General features: G+C 39.8%; 2 protein-coding genes across 6 annotated transcripts; one reads left to right on the forward strand and one right to left on the reverse strand.

Annotated features, from left to right (window-relative positions):
* The first annotated feature begins 1,243 nt into the window (after positions 1–1,243).
* Positions 1,244–10,703, forward strand: LOC121897494 (cadherin-related family member 5). 4 transcript variants are annotated; one of them, XM_042412021.1, is made up of 17 exons: positions 1,244–2,214; positions 2,953–3,079; positions 3,176–3,390; positions 4,802–4,858; positions 4,947–5,039; positions 5,145–5,231; positions 5,366–5,476; positions 5,633–5,803; positions 6,007–6,097; positions 6,228–6,334; positions 6,425–6,625; positions 6,750–6,881; positions 7,533–7,611; positions 7,718–7,908; positions 8,005–8,025; positions 8,914–9,847; positions 9,950–10,703. In XM_042412021.1, the coding sequence occupies exons 2-17, from the start codon at positions 2,989–2,991 to the stop codon at positions 9,991–9,993; spliced, it is 2,625 nt and encodes an 874-aa protein (XP_042267955.1). In that variant the 5' UTR covers positions 1,244–2,214; positions 2,953–2,988; the 3' UTR covers positions 9,994–10,703. The 4 variants fall into 4 exon arrangements, with proteins under 4 accessions (XP_042267955.1, XP_042267953.1, XP_042267952.1 ...); XM_042412019.1 differs by having other exon boundaries at positions 1,244–1,996; positions 2,099–2,214; positions 8,914–10,703; XM_042412018.1 differs by having other exon boundaries at positions 8,914–10,703.
* Positions 10,704–11,610: 907 nt separating this feature from the next.
* On the reverse strand, positions 11,611–16,544 carry calub (calumenin b). 2 transcript variants are annotated; one of them, XM_042412584.1, is made up of 7 exons: positions 16,445–16,544; positions 14,604–14,846; positions 14,235–14,428; positions 13,987–14,153; positions 13,810–13,870; positions 13,507–13,706; positions 11,611–13,030 (listed from the first exon to the last, which is right to left on the reverse strand). In XM_042412584.1, the coding sequence occupies exons 2-7, from the start codon at positions 14,831–14,833 to the stop codon at positions 12,926–12,928; spliced, it is 957 nt and encodes a 318-aa protein (XP_042268518.1). In that variant the 5' UTR covers positions 14,834–14,846; positions 16,445–16,544; the 3' UTR covers positions 11,611–12,925. The 2 variants fall into 2 exon arrangements, with proteins under 2 accessions (XP_042268518.1, XP_042268519.1); XM_042412585.1 differs by lacking the exon at positions 16,445–16,544 and adding an exon at positions 16,300–16,438.
* Between the last annotated feature and the right edge of the window lie 78 nt (positions 16,545–16,622).

Genomic DNA, 16,622 nt, shown 5'->3' on the forward strand with positions numbered 1-16,622 from the left:
AGATCCCTCCTCAGTCTGGTGCCAGATTGTTTTCCAAACAGTTGTGCAGTGATCATGTCTGATGAAGGAGAGCCAGACTCTTGCGACACAGAATGAGACGTTGTGCTATCACACCTGATTGTAACTCGATGTATGTGCGCATATCAAACGAAACTTCATCCATGATCTGGATCATCAGAATGAAAACATTTTCATACTTTCAACTGTATTCACTTCAGAGCCTTTTGAATATACACCCAATCCCTCTGGATGGTGTAGCACTTCCAGGCTAATTGGAGACTTTGATAAAGCAGCAAATTTTTGCTCTGGGATGTAATTTCTGATTTAGCATTGAACTTTATTAAGGCAGTAAAATCTCCACAATCCAGAAATGCTTCCGGCAGGAAAAAAAATGCTGCTTTCACACTCCCATCTGTACCCAGTAGGCCTTTCTCTTGTGTATAAGAAGTAGATTAGTGTTTCACCCAGTGGATGTGAAAGACAATGTCAGCAACTTCTGGTGAGAGAAAGAACAGTATATGCAGAAAGAATGTGATCTCATGACATCTTTAATGCAATATTCATTATTGCAATGTATGTAACTATTTAATGCACCACCAGAGCAATTGGGAAATGATTGCCTAAGAAAAGTTTACGTATTCACATACTGTACATAATTAAACACAGAAAACAAAATGCACTGAGAAATGTTTGCGTTTTCGTGACAGTTTGATAAGTGCATGTACTATAAATATCTCCATATATCATGTTTGAGTACAGACAGTTAAGTGTGTGTTACACTCTTAACAGTCTCTGCTATAGTGGATTTGTTCAGTAAGATGTCTTTCTTCAGTAGAATCAACAGTCTTCAACAATATCTGCTCAGCTTTTAATGACTGCTATTGCCAAGTGACAACATTACATGAAAATATAACAGAAAAACAGATGTTCAGATGATGTAGTTCTCAAAAGACAACTTGTTATCTACTGCATCAGCCATCTGCCATGACTTTATCTTGTCAACCACATCTCTGCTGACATCCAGTGGACAAGTTCAATCACAGCAGGATAACACAAACACTACAGCTATCTTTAAGTCTGGAGTCTGGTGGTGAGATTAATCTGTTTAAATATTTGTTGGCTGCAGGTCATTAAAACAAAATGATAACGAGAGAAAAGAGAAGTGCAGAGCACTATCTTAATGTTTCAATTAATTTTCTTTAAATGCTGCTTGAGATGCCATATTTAAACATTTATATGATCTGAGGAATGCTTTTCTCTCTCAGGGACACAGACTGTGCAGTCTTCAACCTTTCCCTGAGGCTGCTCCTCCTGCTTTTCCTCTGACAATCGAGAACACACACAAGTCTGCACTAACCAAAACATTTCTCCCTGAGCCAGACGTGCTTTTATCACAGGAGCCCTAAAGATATTTGAAGACAGAATGTGTCTTTGTGTGTGTGCCTGTGCATGCCGGGACATGTGTGTAAAAGGATGTGGGTTAATCTTCAGAAGGTGAGCTGCCGATGTTTGATAGCTAATCCCTTGTCAAGCCCCATTAGTTGTCGCTAATTGAACAAATCCAACAGGCGCAAGCTGTGTAGCCAAAGCACATGCTCGGGCTCTTTTAAAAACTTCTAACCCAAACAACACACTGAAATATACATGTACATTTAAAGTATACTACAAGAAACTGAAGAGTATTCACCAAATAAAATATCATTTCCTGTTATTCTCTGTAACATAGCGAGTGGAGCTTAAACAATAACTGACTCTGACTGTTGAGCTTTGATTCCATGACAACCTGTTTATGAAGGTCAAGTGTCTTTTGTACCAGACAAATCTCTTAAATTCACTTGTGACCCCGGTCTCTAACCTCACCGTCAGGTTCTTGCCATCTCTAATCTGATTGGCTTGGTCTTTGTTCCTGACCAGGTAGGCCCCGCCCTCAGGCTTTAGCCTCTGAGCTGACGTTTATCCCAGGACACACACCATAATCTGCTGTCTGCTTTTTAATGTATGTGGGGGGGTCAGTGTGTGTGTGTGTCGGTGTGTGTGTGTTATCTATTGTTGTCACTTTGTTTCTTCCTAAAAGCTCCAGCGTGACCTTTTTGTGTAGGTTTGAGTGGCTTTTTTCAGGGGTGTTGTGCTCATGAATCAGTGATGCTGTTTCGAACACATGTCAGTAGGATATGGAGACTGACAGACAAGCTGCCGAGGATTTGACAACAACAGGTCAGTCCGCTAAACAGCAGTATAGATATGTGTTGTTCATATTTGTGATCATGCTGATCCCTGTGAGTGTGTAATTGAAATAACGTGTGTTTATTGACCTCACATGGGCAGCAGAGTTCATGTTTTGGTAGGATGTGACCCCCTTATTCTGCTGAGCTTTCCCCTTCACGTTCAAATTCACACACACACACACACACACATACACACACACAAACACAAACCAGTGCACCCATAGACTCATATGAGCATGACAGACATGTATTCACACACACACATCATGTTCTTAAAATATACCTGAAGGTGAGTTCTGATAATGCTCTTCATTGTTTTCCAAGTTAGTTAATCTTCTGACGTTATTGAATATCTGTAGAATTTCAACCATTAGACAGCCATAGCTACAGTGAGTATTGCTCAGAAGGTTTACACTGAACATTATCAGTGTAAGAGGAATCAGCTGAGAAATACATGAAGAGACAAGGGATAGTAGTTAATTCTTCTACTGGTCTGCTTTCTCAGACTGGGGAAAGCTAGGCAAAAGCCCACTTAAAGGGGATTTGAGGGAATTATAGGACAGAGAGGAGTGTGTGTATAGTTGTGTTAGGAGGAGGGTTTTAACCTAATAATGATTCTTAAGATGTGTCACCATCAAGTTAGTAGTAAAGCCCAGTCTTACCCACTCATTCATACTTTAGAAGGGAAAATGATAACCATGTTAAGTATTTCTCTCGCTTCACTCAGGCAGAACTGTTTCCTGAGGCCTGACCGAGCTCAGGAATGGCCCTTACTGACCTAAAATGGAGTTTGTCTCAGCCCAAGACTCTCATCTGCACTCTGATGGTCTTCCTGAGTCTGCACACAGTCACAGGTACAGCCACTTCGCATACATATTAAAGCTTAGTTGTAGGCCAGAACTAATGCACCTCTCACCCTCTGTGAATGTGTGCCTTTGTATTTGTCACAGGAATGTCCGGGTGGGATGGATGTTTGGATGGTCAGGATGTATTTGCAACAGTCAGAGAAAACAGCCTTTCGGGAGAAGTTGTTGCTGAACTCATGGCTGACACCACAATAGAGGGGGTTCACTGGAGCCTGGATGGGAAAGATGCTGATTGGTTCCTGTTGGACGGAAGAAACATCCGGCTAAACACATCAGCTGAGAAGATCCTCGACCGAGAGGTAAGGATAGTTCTTGTTAAACACTGATTTACATGAGAGTTTCTTCAGATAACTATTCATTTAGTATATATTTTATGTGTTCAGTAGTTTCTTTGAACTGATGTGGGCCTGTTTAGTTGAGACTGCAGGAATGCATGCAACAATGTAGGGACACAATGAGCCTGTTGTATCTAAATTTAGAACAAACTATCAGGGGTTGAACTTTACAACGTTATCCTTGGACTGAACACAATCTCTCTTACCGTCATCCTCTTCCCAGCCAGCTGTCTTACATCATGGCAGCTGTTAAAGGGTCAACCAGATTAACAGTCTCTCTTTCTTGCTATCAAACTTCCTTTGTCACTCTCTCTCTCTTTTTTATTTTTGCCTTTATTTGACAATCATACCATAGAGAGACAGGAAACAGACATGTAACCAGTCAGAATCAAACTGATATACATCTTAACCATTCAGCTACTGGGGCAAGTTTTTGTATACGTGGGGATAATTAACGGCGGGGTCGATATAGTACCCTCAGCCGGTGTTGAATCAGGTTTTATATACTGTAAGTATATATATATGTGGAACTTCTTTGTCACATGCTGAGTATACTAGATGAAGACATGATGTTAAAACGTTGTGGTCGAGCTAAATAAATGTTTTGGGATCATCAGTTCAGTGTGCAGATGCCTTTCTGTAGAACTGTTTTCAAGGCGTTTCATTATAAATTTATCTGCCAGGTTTCTTTTTGATTGATAAATTGTTTGGTCTCTGTGAGAAAATAGTGACAAATGCCCATCACAATTTCCAAAAACCAAAGGTAATATCTTCAAATTGTTTTATCTTCAAATCTGAAGATATTCAGAAAAATAAACAACAAAATTAAAAAGCTGGGACTGTGTAATATTTGGCATTTTTATTTGAAAATTTATTTTAATGATTAATGGATTATTAAAATAGTTGCAAATCAATTTTCTGTCAGTCGTCTAACCAGTTAATTGACTGTTTCAGCTCTAATTGTTGCCACATTCTTGCTAAAGCAGCTAATGAAATATTGGAATGTAAGAAGACTATACTGTAACCACACAATGAAAATCTGAATAAAAAGAATATATATAATTGAGCATTAAAGTTAATTCCTGACCTTGGAAACAGTAGTTTTACATTAATATCTAACAGAAACAAATATGACAATATATGGGAATATAAAGTGCATTGTGTGTCCCGAGATAAACAGCATTATATTTTTCTACATTCATACTTACTTTATGTGAAATTAAAGCAGGCAGATGTAGGTTAAGAATAAATCATTTCTATCATAGGAAAATTATCAATCTCAATTATGTGATCCCAGTATTTTTGTTAAAATATCCTACCACACTGAATGAGGGTCTACAAATCTGTTGGTGTCTCCTGTCCTCCCATCTCTCAGGCACAGGGTCCTGTCCTGATGGCTGAACTGTCGTGTTATGAGGAGGACACACTTCAGGTACATTCTGTCCCTTTATCTTAACTCTTCATCTTAATGCTTAACTCTAAAAACTGCATTTGTCTTCTTTTCGCTGTTGTTGTTGTAGAGTGTGTATAGGATCATGGTGGAGATTCTCAATGAGAATGATAATTCACCTGTGTTTGCGGAAGACACTGTCCAGTCTCTTATTATCAGTGAGGTAAGACGTTCGTACACAAACACATGTGCACACATTTATAGCGTGTACACAAAACATAGAATAAAGTTAGCCTAATGTGTTTCTCTGTCTGTCTGTGTTTTCCAGCTGACTCCAGTGAATACACTGGTCTTTACTGTCCATGCAACAGACGCAGATAACGACAAGATCATTTACTCAATTGACCAGACATCAGTAAGTTCAACTTTTACACTCTTAAAACTTAAAAAATAAAACATAATCACTGCATCATTGTTTATGTGTGTGTGTGTGTGTGTGTGTGTGTGTGTGTGTGTGTGTGTGTGTGTGTGTGTGTGTGTGGTCTGCAGCCTGATGCAGAGTACTTCAAAGTCGATCTTCCAAACAGTGGAGAGGTGATCCTGTCTAAGCCTCTAGACTATGAGACTAAAATTCTGCTTACTGTCACCATCCATGCCTCGGTAAGCTATGTACATTTTATTTTTGACTGTTTTCTGTACATTTATTCATATGTTTCTATCATCCTAAGTCATTTCCATGGTCACTTCCCATCAAATTGATGATAAATGATGTGATGTAATGCTCTCTAAAGACCTATTAACTTCTGATTATCTCAGGAAATGAGCACCGCTGAACGCTTCAACACCAGCACCACCATCACCATCACCGTCCTGGATGGAGATGACCAGTACCCACAGTTCCTGCCCTGCACGCTACTCTTTCAGGATGAGGCCAATCGTATCTGTACCAGCCCTGTGTACACAGTCAACGTCACAGAGGGGGAAGAGGTCAGTTGCTTAACTCTACCTTGGTCACACTACAGATATATAATGACTGCTAACTGGATTATATAGATACTTCCGTCAACCAACCTGATCTTGTTTTGCACAACATCCATGGACAAGCCTTTTACTGAAGCATCTACTGTTACACCAAGTTAGAGAGTGGTCATGTATGATGTGTAGAGCAACAAATGTGTGTCATGCTGCAGGACATTGTTTTGGACTTCTCTCCTGGTCCCATTCATGCAGTAGATGGAGACAGAGGACTCAGCTCCTCACTTAGCTATGCCATCCTCTCAGGTACCACGCACACACATATCAATATAAAAGTCAGGAAAAAAATATCAGTGTGTTTATATTCAATAATCAGTTGTTTTTTAAAAAATGGGCTGTGCTTGTATGTGTACATCTGTGTTTGTGTTCATGCTAGGAGACGATGATGGGCGTTTCCTGATGGACACAGTGACAGGAGAGGTGAGAATGACTCAAGCGGTGAGGGACAGACTCACAACTCCAGCGCTGCATCTTCAGATCATGGTAAGATTAATAAAAGTCATATGTGAGTCACATAGTAAGCTTGAAAAATACCAACCTATTCTCTCTGCTCTCTCTGTGTCTTGCACCCAGGCATACCAAGACGACGACCCCAGGAAGTACTCTCTTGCTACTGTGTTGGTCCGTGTGATGGCAGTGAACCAGTTTTACCCACAGTTTGACAGGGCTGAATATAATGGCTTTGTAACGGCAGATAAGAGTCCCGCCTCTCTGGTCAATACCTACGGCAGCAAAGCACTGATGTTACATGTACAGGACCAGGACTTTAACAATGTATGTACTGCTACATGCACCAATACAGCATACGCATGGTGCAAAAATAATGCTCAGTGTAGTTCTGTATGTTTTTCATTTTCTGGTACCCACCATCTCCTTTTTACTCTCCACAAACTGGCAGGGATTCAATCCCATGATCTACTTCACCTTCAGCCCCAAATCCAATCACACAGACATCTACCAAGTCACACAGGAGGGGCTTCTGATTGCCAGGACCAATGAGCTCAAGCCAAAACAGAAACACTTTCTCGAGGTGAGCCTCAGTCAGTGAAAACATTTGTTTAAGGTTAGTGCCATAACAGAGCATTTGATTGTGTTTTTCCATGTTTTAGGCCAATAACTACAAATTATTTACACTTAACATTATGCCAGAGTATAATTGGCATCTTTTTTTTCAAATGGTACCAGACAATACGGTATGATTTTGAAATCATAAGTGTTTATATTGTGCATAAAGTGCTTAGATTATTTTCCTACATTACAGAAATATGAAAGTTGCTTGAGATAGTGAACACACCCATCATTAGGTTGACCAGGTTTTAAGGGAAAAATGCAACAACTCAGAAGTAATAATATATTTTGATATGCATGACAACAGAACTATGGAGTATTTTCTTTGTGAACTGTAATTACACAAACACAATAAACCAGTTAACAAAGGATGCCATTTATTTTCACTTTTTCCATCTAACTGAAAATGGAAGTCTGGAAATAAATCTAAAATGATCTGTTTTGGAAAATGATCGTCAGAAAATGATTTCACATTACTTGGCTAAAACCTTAAAAGCCTCCAGTATGTCCTTAAACTTACCAAGGACAAGACTCAGCTGATATCCAATGAGCATGTCCTATTTCTGCAAGTACAACCTTATCTTACTGAATATTTTCATACTTCTACATCCAGATAATGGCTATAGACCAGGAGTCAGGTGATGCCACCTTTGCTACTGTGGTGGTGGAGGTGTTATCTGAAGGACAATCAAGTAAGCACATATTTATGCTCCCAGACACACTGCTGATTGCTGTTGATACTACAAACTGAAATAAATTCTGTGTATACATGTGTGTGTGTGTGTTTCTACACTGCAGTCCCTCTCAGTCCACTGGGAGATGACCGTGTGATAAGCTGCACTGTGGGCAAAGCGATGTTTCTGAGCATGGTGTTCATGAGCGTACTTGGATGTATCCTATGTCTGGTGATGTGGCTGAAGAAGAAACACAAAGGGCAGAGGAGCCCGCTGGAGAGAGGCTGTGTGGCTCAGGGCAAACACCCCAATGTGGTGAGATCATTAATTACTATAATCTAGTTCATATTTACCAGGATGTATTTGCCAAGACGTTTGTGTTTCTGAAATATTCTCTAAATACTCCCACAGAGCTTACGATGGTTCCAACTGGTGAGTAATTTATTTTCTGTAGCTCCTCTTCATTCTTGTCTTGTTTTCTTTTTTGTTGTTACTTTATAGTATACTAATTGTAAAATCAATGCATTGTACACCTGCATATTGTAGAATAGGTATCTTAAAGGATATTCTATTTTTTTCAAATTGTCAGTAAATATCTAATTTTCCACACAAAGGCCAAAACCAACAATGAATTGATAACAAGTATTGACTGTGTAGCCAAAGCTTGATATAGCGTATTCCTCCTTCCATAGAGCTCTATTGTTGTCAGAAAATATTACAAGCACATCATTGATTTTGAGTCAATCCCACAAAGTCCCCTGCTGCCATAAATACTCACTAGAGCATCAAATGTGTATTAATCCGCCAATGAAAATAGTCCCCAACAAAAGCACTATTCCTTTCTTTTTGAGTAATGTTTGCTAAAAAATAGTGTCTTTTTTAAAAATTAAACCATATAGTTTTAAGTTTTAACAATGTTATTGGGCTTGGGGCTGAGTGCCACCAATGGAACAGAGAGAAAGAATAACAGATTGTGTGTTTTAGTCTTTTGATGGGATTTGTTGACAATAAAAATAACTATATTTTAACTACAAATCTGTTGCAATGATCTGATGAAGGTTACGTGTGTGAAATTCTATTAAAAGTAAATAAACTATTTATATTTGAAGATGCGAAAGTAACTCACTCACATAGCAATTCAATTACTCACTCCCACTTACTCAAGGCTAGACTGTCTGATCTTTGTGGTTATTAAAATGTGGTAATATCTACACATCACTCTAAATCCAGAGCGTTCACTCCACACTCGTCTTCTCTTTGCAACATAATAGTTATTTCTTTCCCCCAAATGTTGACCCGATTACTCTGGTGGCTCCTCAGGTGAGTCATCGCAGTGCCATGCCACAGATGGAAGAAATACCCTTCAGCAATGAAGAATATGGCACCTGCAACCCTTCCTTCAGCTTCACGGACAAACCTGGTATCTACACACCAAAACAAGACCTCCCATTGTGCCCAGGACCCGTTCCACCCAAAACAAATGCTGCACCTGACATCAGTTTCATCCCAACCGAAACTGTGCGCAGCCCCGTGATCTTCAATAACAATGTTCCTACACCAACCAAAATCCGCTGTCGCCCGCCCACCTTTCACCCACCCGCTGTGGAAGTGATCCAGACTGTAGGTGCTCCTCCACCCCAAGACAACCCCAGCTCACCGACCCCTCCACCTGACACAACCCCGGACCCCACTGAGGCCCTACCTGACATCAGCCCTTCCACTTCACCACCTCCCAGCTGTCCTGATTCACAGGCAAACACCAGCGATGACCCTACTGAACCCGTTACCAACCCCTCCTCTCAGCCCTCTCCATCTAGTGTGCCATGCAGTCATCCCCAAATCGCTTCAGCAGAGACAGACAAACCTTTCAGCAAACCTCGCGTGAATACACCCCCAAACCGTCCACATTCACCTTCAGAGTCCTCACCCCTCCCAGAGCAGACGAGCACACCTCCGCCCTCCCCAGAGCATGCACCTTTAAAAGCCAAGCTGGTACATATAGATACGTCTCCCGTTGAAACACCACCAGTAACACCAGGGGGAACATCTGTGACTCTAAGCGTAGAGGCAGACCAACCCTCTACATCACTGGACCTACCAGACCAACCAGAGCAGCCGGATGATGCAGCAGAGGCCTCATCTCAGGACAGAAGGCTCTCGACGATCTCAGGAAACACCCAGGACAGCCAAGGGGTGGTGCATGAGGAGGACGATGGTTTTCTGGGAGATGAAGATGCAGACAAGAACAGTGAGGGTGAGGAGTTAGATCCAGATGAAGAAGAGCTGCTGAGAGTTATGGCTCGTTGTAATCCCATTTTTATCACATTTAATAAGTGATGTCACTATAATATCACAGGTACTGTGAGCGGCGGGGTGGACAACAGAGAGTGGAGGTGGTAAGGTGAAGATGGGTTGACACAGACAGAGGACACATCATCGAGCAAGAAACACCTGTATGTGGTTCTGCTGAACTATAGGTATTGGCGAGGCACGGAAATGGACAGAATATACGCACAAGATACACAGATACACTGTAAAAACACACAATTAAGAAGATGAATTATAATACAACACATATTAGCTTAGATGACAGGAATGAGTGACCTTGAAAGCACGATGCACAGTTAAAAAACGATCTTTTAAACAAATGTATAAATTATGATTTTTAAGGCTCCAGCATATTCTCACATTATAAGGTTAGCACAGTACTACCCTGTCATGACTCACAATATATTGTCTTTGATTGTTTACGAATAATAAGATTGTATTTTTTTTTTTTTCAAGGGTGAATCCACAAAAAAATCATGTAGAGTGGAAATTTGCAGCGTCACTGCTCTTGTGTTGAAAAAGCCAGTCACTGATGAGACGGTTGGTGTTGCAACACAATGCGATTTTGTCATAGATGTGCAGCTTCTTCAAAATTTAAACGCACGGAGAACAAGCAACAGCGACAGTTTTTTTTTGGCGCTCTGTGTGGTTTAGTGTGGATTTATCCTTTAAATAGCTGCAGATTCTGTTCAAAACTCTCATCTAGTGTACTGCAGCATTGATTGTTTTGTTATGCCTACTCTACAAGCTGCCTCAGTTTTTTTCTTTGAACGTGAGTAAAGCTATTGTCCAACTAAAACAATGAACTATGAGTAGTTATTCAGACAAAATTATGGATCCTGTCAGATTTATGGGCATGAGTGTTGTGATTAGCCTGGGTTAAGGTGTAGGATTGAAAATGTTGATGTTAAGGTTGGGATGAAGATGGGTAAAGGTTTAAGCTAAGAGTAAGAATCTGGGACCTTCTTCTCTGTCCATGAATACTGCAAGATACCGAAGAATGTGTCATTCATATCCAAAAAAGCCTGGTGATAGAAAAAGAGGGAAAGGGCCCACAGTACTTTGACTACAGTATACTGTGTGCAGCATGTGACTGTCTTATTCAATTAGCAATCTGTCAGCTGATTACAGTGGGGCTGCCAAGATTAGCTATTAAGCATTGGCTTTCCACCTCCTGCGGATTAACCCACTTTTTTCATTTAAAAAAGTATTTATTATTGCTTATATAAACATGCAAATAAAAGTCTGTGGTGACCAGACTTTCCCCATACCCACTGAAAAGATCTCTAAATAATTATTATCATGGTAAAGTCAACAAACTAGCTTAGGTTATAAAGCACTTCACGAAGACACTAAGATATTTTATAAATAGTATAAGTTATTAGTAGGAGTAATAGTGAGAGGATGTTGAACCCAAATATCTGAAACAACAATCCAAAGGGTCAACAGCCTGACAGAAAACAGGAAACAGATCATTTCCTAGAAAGGCAAAAGCTGTAAAAACAGTGACAGCAGTGAGGATCTCTACTGCAACACCAACTATTTTCATGCTCCACTTAATGCTACGTTATATCTTTTTGATCGTAGTTATTAGAAATGAAAAGACCAGCATTAATCTTTTATAAAACAGAAACAATGAAGGAAATATCAGTGAAATATATGTATCGGTAAATAATATAATAATAAGACTAAAAGCTCCAATTTTATTTGTTTTATTGAGACATTCTTCTCAATCACAAAAACTGGACCTGATTGTTATTAGAGTGCTCAGTTGCAGACCAACAACTTATATACAGTAAAGTCACTCGTGAAAGGCAAGTCGCTGCAGTGAGCCTGTAAAAAAACATTATCATGTACATTATAGTATACCATAAAAATTATCAACAGTGGTTATAAATGGTGGTACTGATAATACAAGCATAACAAACATATTTAGCTCCCAAGATATGAAGGAGAAAGTGTTTTTTTTAAACTGCCTACAAAACAGGACAAAGATTTTTTTTTTTTTGCTTGGCACACAAATGAGTTAGTAGTTCAGCTGAATCACACAAAACTCAAAACATAACATTGAAAAAAGGGGGAGTCAATCATCAAGAATCCAAGTACATATATACACACACACACACACACACGCACCCACACACACACACACACACACACATTCACACGCAGACACACACAACATTGAGGTGATGAGAAAGAAGAAGAGGCAGATTTGACAAAGCATCCATCAGTCCCTAAAGTCACCTTGATTCCTTCAACTAACACACAGCGCAGCCTGCGTTACCATGGATGTTTTGGGGGACCATTATAGCAAACACAGCGCGGTTCCACTGATGATACTGTATTGCACTAGTCCAAATAGTCTTCATTGTCACTGGAATTCAACATTTACCCCTCATTTCAAACATCCTCTACTCCAGCATTTTCAAACTATGATCAATAAAGACATCAAAAACAAAGTACAAGTGAATTCAATTTGGACCCAATTACATGATTAGACAGAGGAGTAGAGCTAACTCTAGAAATCAGTTTTACTCTTCACGGTCCAGTGCATTGCAAAAAGAACAACAAACTATTCTGTATACTGCACGTCTAAACTTAATTTTTTTTATCATGGTTTTCTTAACAAAACATGGCTATTTCATAAAATAATTCTTTCAAAAAGAAAAAACAAAACACTAACACTGTTTGTCCTTCACCTGACCTGGACAAGGCGAGGATAGTGTGTGGAAGCAGAGCAAAAGCTGGCGATATATATCCCAATCTTACGCACAACTGAGCTTGAGGACACACTTGGCATTAGTGTGTGTACAATGGGACACATTCAAGAGATCAAATAAATTATTGTCCGTGGCGTTGGATTAGTCGAGCTCATCTTGTTTTTTTAAAAACAAAACAAACAAACAAAAAAAACAAAAAAAACAAAAACACACTGTCCACAGTCAGAGCAGTAAGGTGGTTTACAGGATGAACACAGTCTTTGGGTGCCAGGTAGATTAGCTTAGAACTCGTCGTGTCGAGTGAGAGCCTCTCCGAAGTCGGTCGCCTGGCTGCCCACGAACAAGTCGTACTTCTCCACGATTTCTGCCTTTGTCAGACGGCCATCCTGACAGAGAGAGAACAACAAACATGTTTAAGCTTATATTTATGTCACTAAAGTTACTTCATCATCACAAGGATTGAAATTAAGCCTGTTTCTCCTGATCCCTTTGTTTGTCCAAGAGCAAAAAGAAAAAAAAAGTCCAAACAGCTTTAGTTTTTCAGCTGCATAGTTACAGCCTTCCAGTTTCTGAAAATCTGACGACAGCAAGAAAGTCCATTATTTCATAAACATTTGTCTAAACCTAGATTGTAGTTTCTTGTGCTTCTTTGTTTCGTGCCATGGTTTTAGTGTTAATCAGGTTTCAGTTGGTTTGTATCATGGTGCAATGATATGACATGTACTATTAATATGCTTAGTAATACTGATGACTCACAAGTTCCCCTTACACTCATTATTCAGTGAATGACAAAGGAAATAAAACTTGAGTGAAAAAACTAATATTTTTGAAACTGGGTCCTTAAACAAAAACACACACATACTTTGTCTGCATCTGACTCATAGACCAGATGCTTGGCCTCGGCCTCAGCATGGTCGTAATCATTGGGCAAGATCCAGTCTCTGGTCTCCTCCTTGTCCATCTTTCCGTCTTTGTTTTTGTCTCTGAATTCAGTAAATTGTTCCCTCTCCGTCTTCACCCACTCAGGTTCTGTTGCGTCTCCCTCCTGGTTGTACATGTCACCTAGAGCACAGGAAGATAGGAGCGGTTTTGACATTGTTTCACTGTACAAATATGTGTATATTTGCGACGGCCTAACAAATTACAACAGGCTGTTAGAACTCACCGATGTACTCGTCCAGATCAATTAAACCATCTCCATTCTTGTCAATGTCTTCCATAGTTTCCTACAGGAAGAGAAGGGAGTGCAGGTCAGAGAAAGGGGATGTACAAGATACATAAGGTGTTTGTCTTGTCAATTAACACCTGGGTGTGTATGTCAGTGTATGTGTTTGACACTCACCAACACTACAATGTCTTTCATGTGGTCGTACTCCTCGGGGTGAAGGAAGGCTGTGAACTCCTCCTTGTTGGCTTTCATGTCGTTGTTTTGGTCAGCCATTTTGAATCTCCTCTCATCACGATTCATCATCTGCCTGTAGCTAAAGCCATCATCAGGGTCGGGGTCGTCTGCAAGTCAGAGGTCACAACTTTGTTTAGAGTATAATTTATACATCAAATATATAAAATAAAGATCGTCTGCAACCTTACCAAGAATATATCCATATGTGGCATTCTTATACTCCTCCCATGACACCAATTCATCCCCATTGAGGTCATGACTCTTCCACTGCCGATCCACGTCGTCATAGATCCATCTCTTCTGAGCGTGTTTGATCCACTTCTTCATCTCCTCAACAGTCACATAGCCATCCTTATCGTCATCTATACGTTCAACCAACATGCTGCAGAGAAAAAACAACATTAAGCAAACATTCAGGTTGTTTTCTCCCTATTTCTTGTGGTGTGTCACCTCAGATGACCTTTACTGCTCCCTCAGGTGAAACTAGGTCATTGCCACAGCATATATACTTGTACTAAATTCTTGCAAGCATATATGCACATTTACTGTGTTCTTACCCGAGCCTCTCCTTGCTCTCCTCTGGTGTGAGCTGGTCGAAGGTCTTGGCCTCCTCTTGTCCCAGAAAGGCTTCGTGGTCATAGTCAAAGTTCTCTGAATCATCGTGCTCTCGGTTACTTAGGGGGTCATCGTGGTGAACACGGTCCTTCTTCTCTGTGGGTTTGCTGGTGGCATAAACCACACAGAGAGCAAAGCACATGACAAGTGGCCGCAGCTCCATCCTGCACATGTACAAACACCGTCTGCACCAGAGGTGAAAAAAAAACAACAGGCCAAAAACCTATGGTTATTGCTTAAATAGTACTTTCTGCTTAATCGTACTGCATGTATATCAGAGTTTACATCACACTTTCGCACTGCAATGCGGACAAATTCTGTCAGTACTGGTCACAGCATGTAACTTGAGGTTTCTCAACTCTACACGTCCAAATTTGTTTAGAGGTGAGAGAGTAATGAGTCATGGTGCCAGCAAATACTCTGACAAAGAATGAGTGAATGACTAATGGCTAATCTGTTCCAGCTAACACAATCCCTTATTTGTTCCACCTCTACTACTTTACTACAGTTGACATCTCATAACATAGTAGAAGCAGCACCACCACCAATTCTCACAATAGGAAAATAACCATTCACATGTAACAATTTGTAAATTATTTAACTGACACTTTCACACTAGCTTCAAATTATAAAATACACTCACAGTTTCTAGCTTTTGTTTAGATTCTTTTATTTTATTGATTATTCATTAATCAATTAGTTGTTTGGTTCATGATATGTCACATAATGGTGAAAAATCTTGATCACTGTTTCCCTGTTCCTGTCTTGTTTTGTCTTGACCAACAGTCCACAATATAAATATTCAGTTTACTATATAGAAGACTAAATAAACCAGAAAATTTTCACATTGAGATTTGGAATCAAAATAGTTGCTGATTAATTCAATAGTTGGCAACTAATTGATTAATTGACAAATTTTTGCAGCTCTGCTTACCTTGATGTAGGTTATAAAAATGTTTTTTTTGTTGAAGAGGTTAGAGAGGTGTTGAATGAATGGTAATTCTAGAGGCTGTAGTTTATGGTACCGTTGAATTGTGTTGCATAATACTTAGAGGTGATTCAAATATTTAGTCTACCCTCAATGACATGACAAAATATTAACTCACTAAAACATAATGCAATTCACAGCAACACACCACAGCCTCCAAAATTACTATAAAGTTTTAATAAAAAAATCAACATCTTACCCCTCTCTAAGATAAATTGTTGTATTAGGATGCAGCTTAGTCTAAACAAAGAATTCCAAAAAACTGTCAGCTGAGTGTATATTCAGCCCATTCTCTGAAACAAATCTATAACAGCAGAGAGAAAAATCTTCAGACATCACCTGCCAACAACCTAAAGTATCATTTTTATTAAGAGACGGTATTGTCATTGAAATAATAAGAGATATGTCGCCTCATTGAGAGAGAAAACATCAGATTTTTGACATTTTTACCTCCCTTTCATTAAAACACGTTCACTGTTTCAGTGTTACACATCACAGTGTCTGTGTTCTCACTTTTAAATGTCTCGTCACTTTAAATGTTCTGTTATATCCGTTACAACCGTTTGTGGCCGTTATTTTGAATTAGCAACCCTTACAATCTAAATCCAACGTTAAACAGGCTAACCCAGCGAACCGTTACTTTTACATACTTATCTGCAGTTTCACTCGTCCCTCGGAGATATACAACCAACTAGATTACTTCTCCCAATGCGTATTTTTAAATAACACCTACAGAAGTTAAATGTTTGAATTAAGTTATGCGTTTTAAATGGCAATCTTCTGAACAGCACTCACCGGTGTCTTCAGGCAAGTTCGTCGTTGCAGTTTTGGAACCCTCCTCCCGGAAACACACCCATGCACTTCCTGTGCTAAAACACAGACTGACCAATCGGACGCTGAGGATGCGAGTGCCATGTCGCTCGCTCATTGGTCCACATTCAAGAGACCATCGGTGATTGGATTGGCCGAGAAC

Source organism: Thunnus maccoyii, chromosome 5 (genome assembly GCF_910596095.1).
Source record: "Thunnus maccoyii chromosome 5, fThuMac1.1, whole genome shotgun sequence".
NCBI classification, from domain to species: domain Eukaryota; kingdom Metazoa; phylum Chordata; class Actinopteri; order Scombriformes; family Scombridae; genus Thunnus; species Thunnus maccoyii.

Coding starts and splice junctions, on each gene's coding strand:
- LOC121897494 (XM_042412018.1), top strand. CDS start 2,989: ATGGCCCTTACTGACCTAAAATGGAGTTTGTCTCAGCCCAAGACTCTC. Junction 3,080..3,175: donor GAGTCTGCACACAGTCACAG/GTACAGCCACTT, acceptor TATTTGTCACAG/GAATGTCCGGGTGGGATGGA. Junction 3,391..4,801: donor AGAAGATCCTCGACCGAGAG/GTAAGGATAGTT, acceptor CCCATCTCTCAG/GCACAGGGTCCTGTCCTGAT.
- calub (XM_042412584.1), bottom strand. CDS start 14,833: ATGTGCAGGATGGAGCTGCGGCCACTTGTCATGTGCTTTGCTCTCTGT. Junction 14,154..14,234: donor CACATATGGATATATTCTTG/GTAAGGTTGCAG, acceptor TCTGACTTGCAG/ACGACCCCGACCCTGATGAT. Junction 13,031..13,506: donor ATGAGTCAGATGCAGACAAA/GTATGTGTGTGT, acceptor TCTCTCTGTCAG/GATGGCCGTCTGACAAAGGC.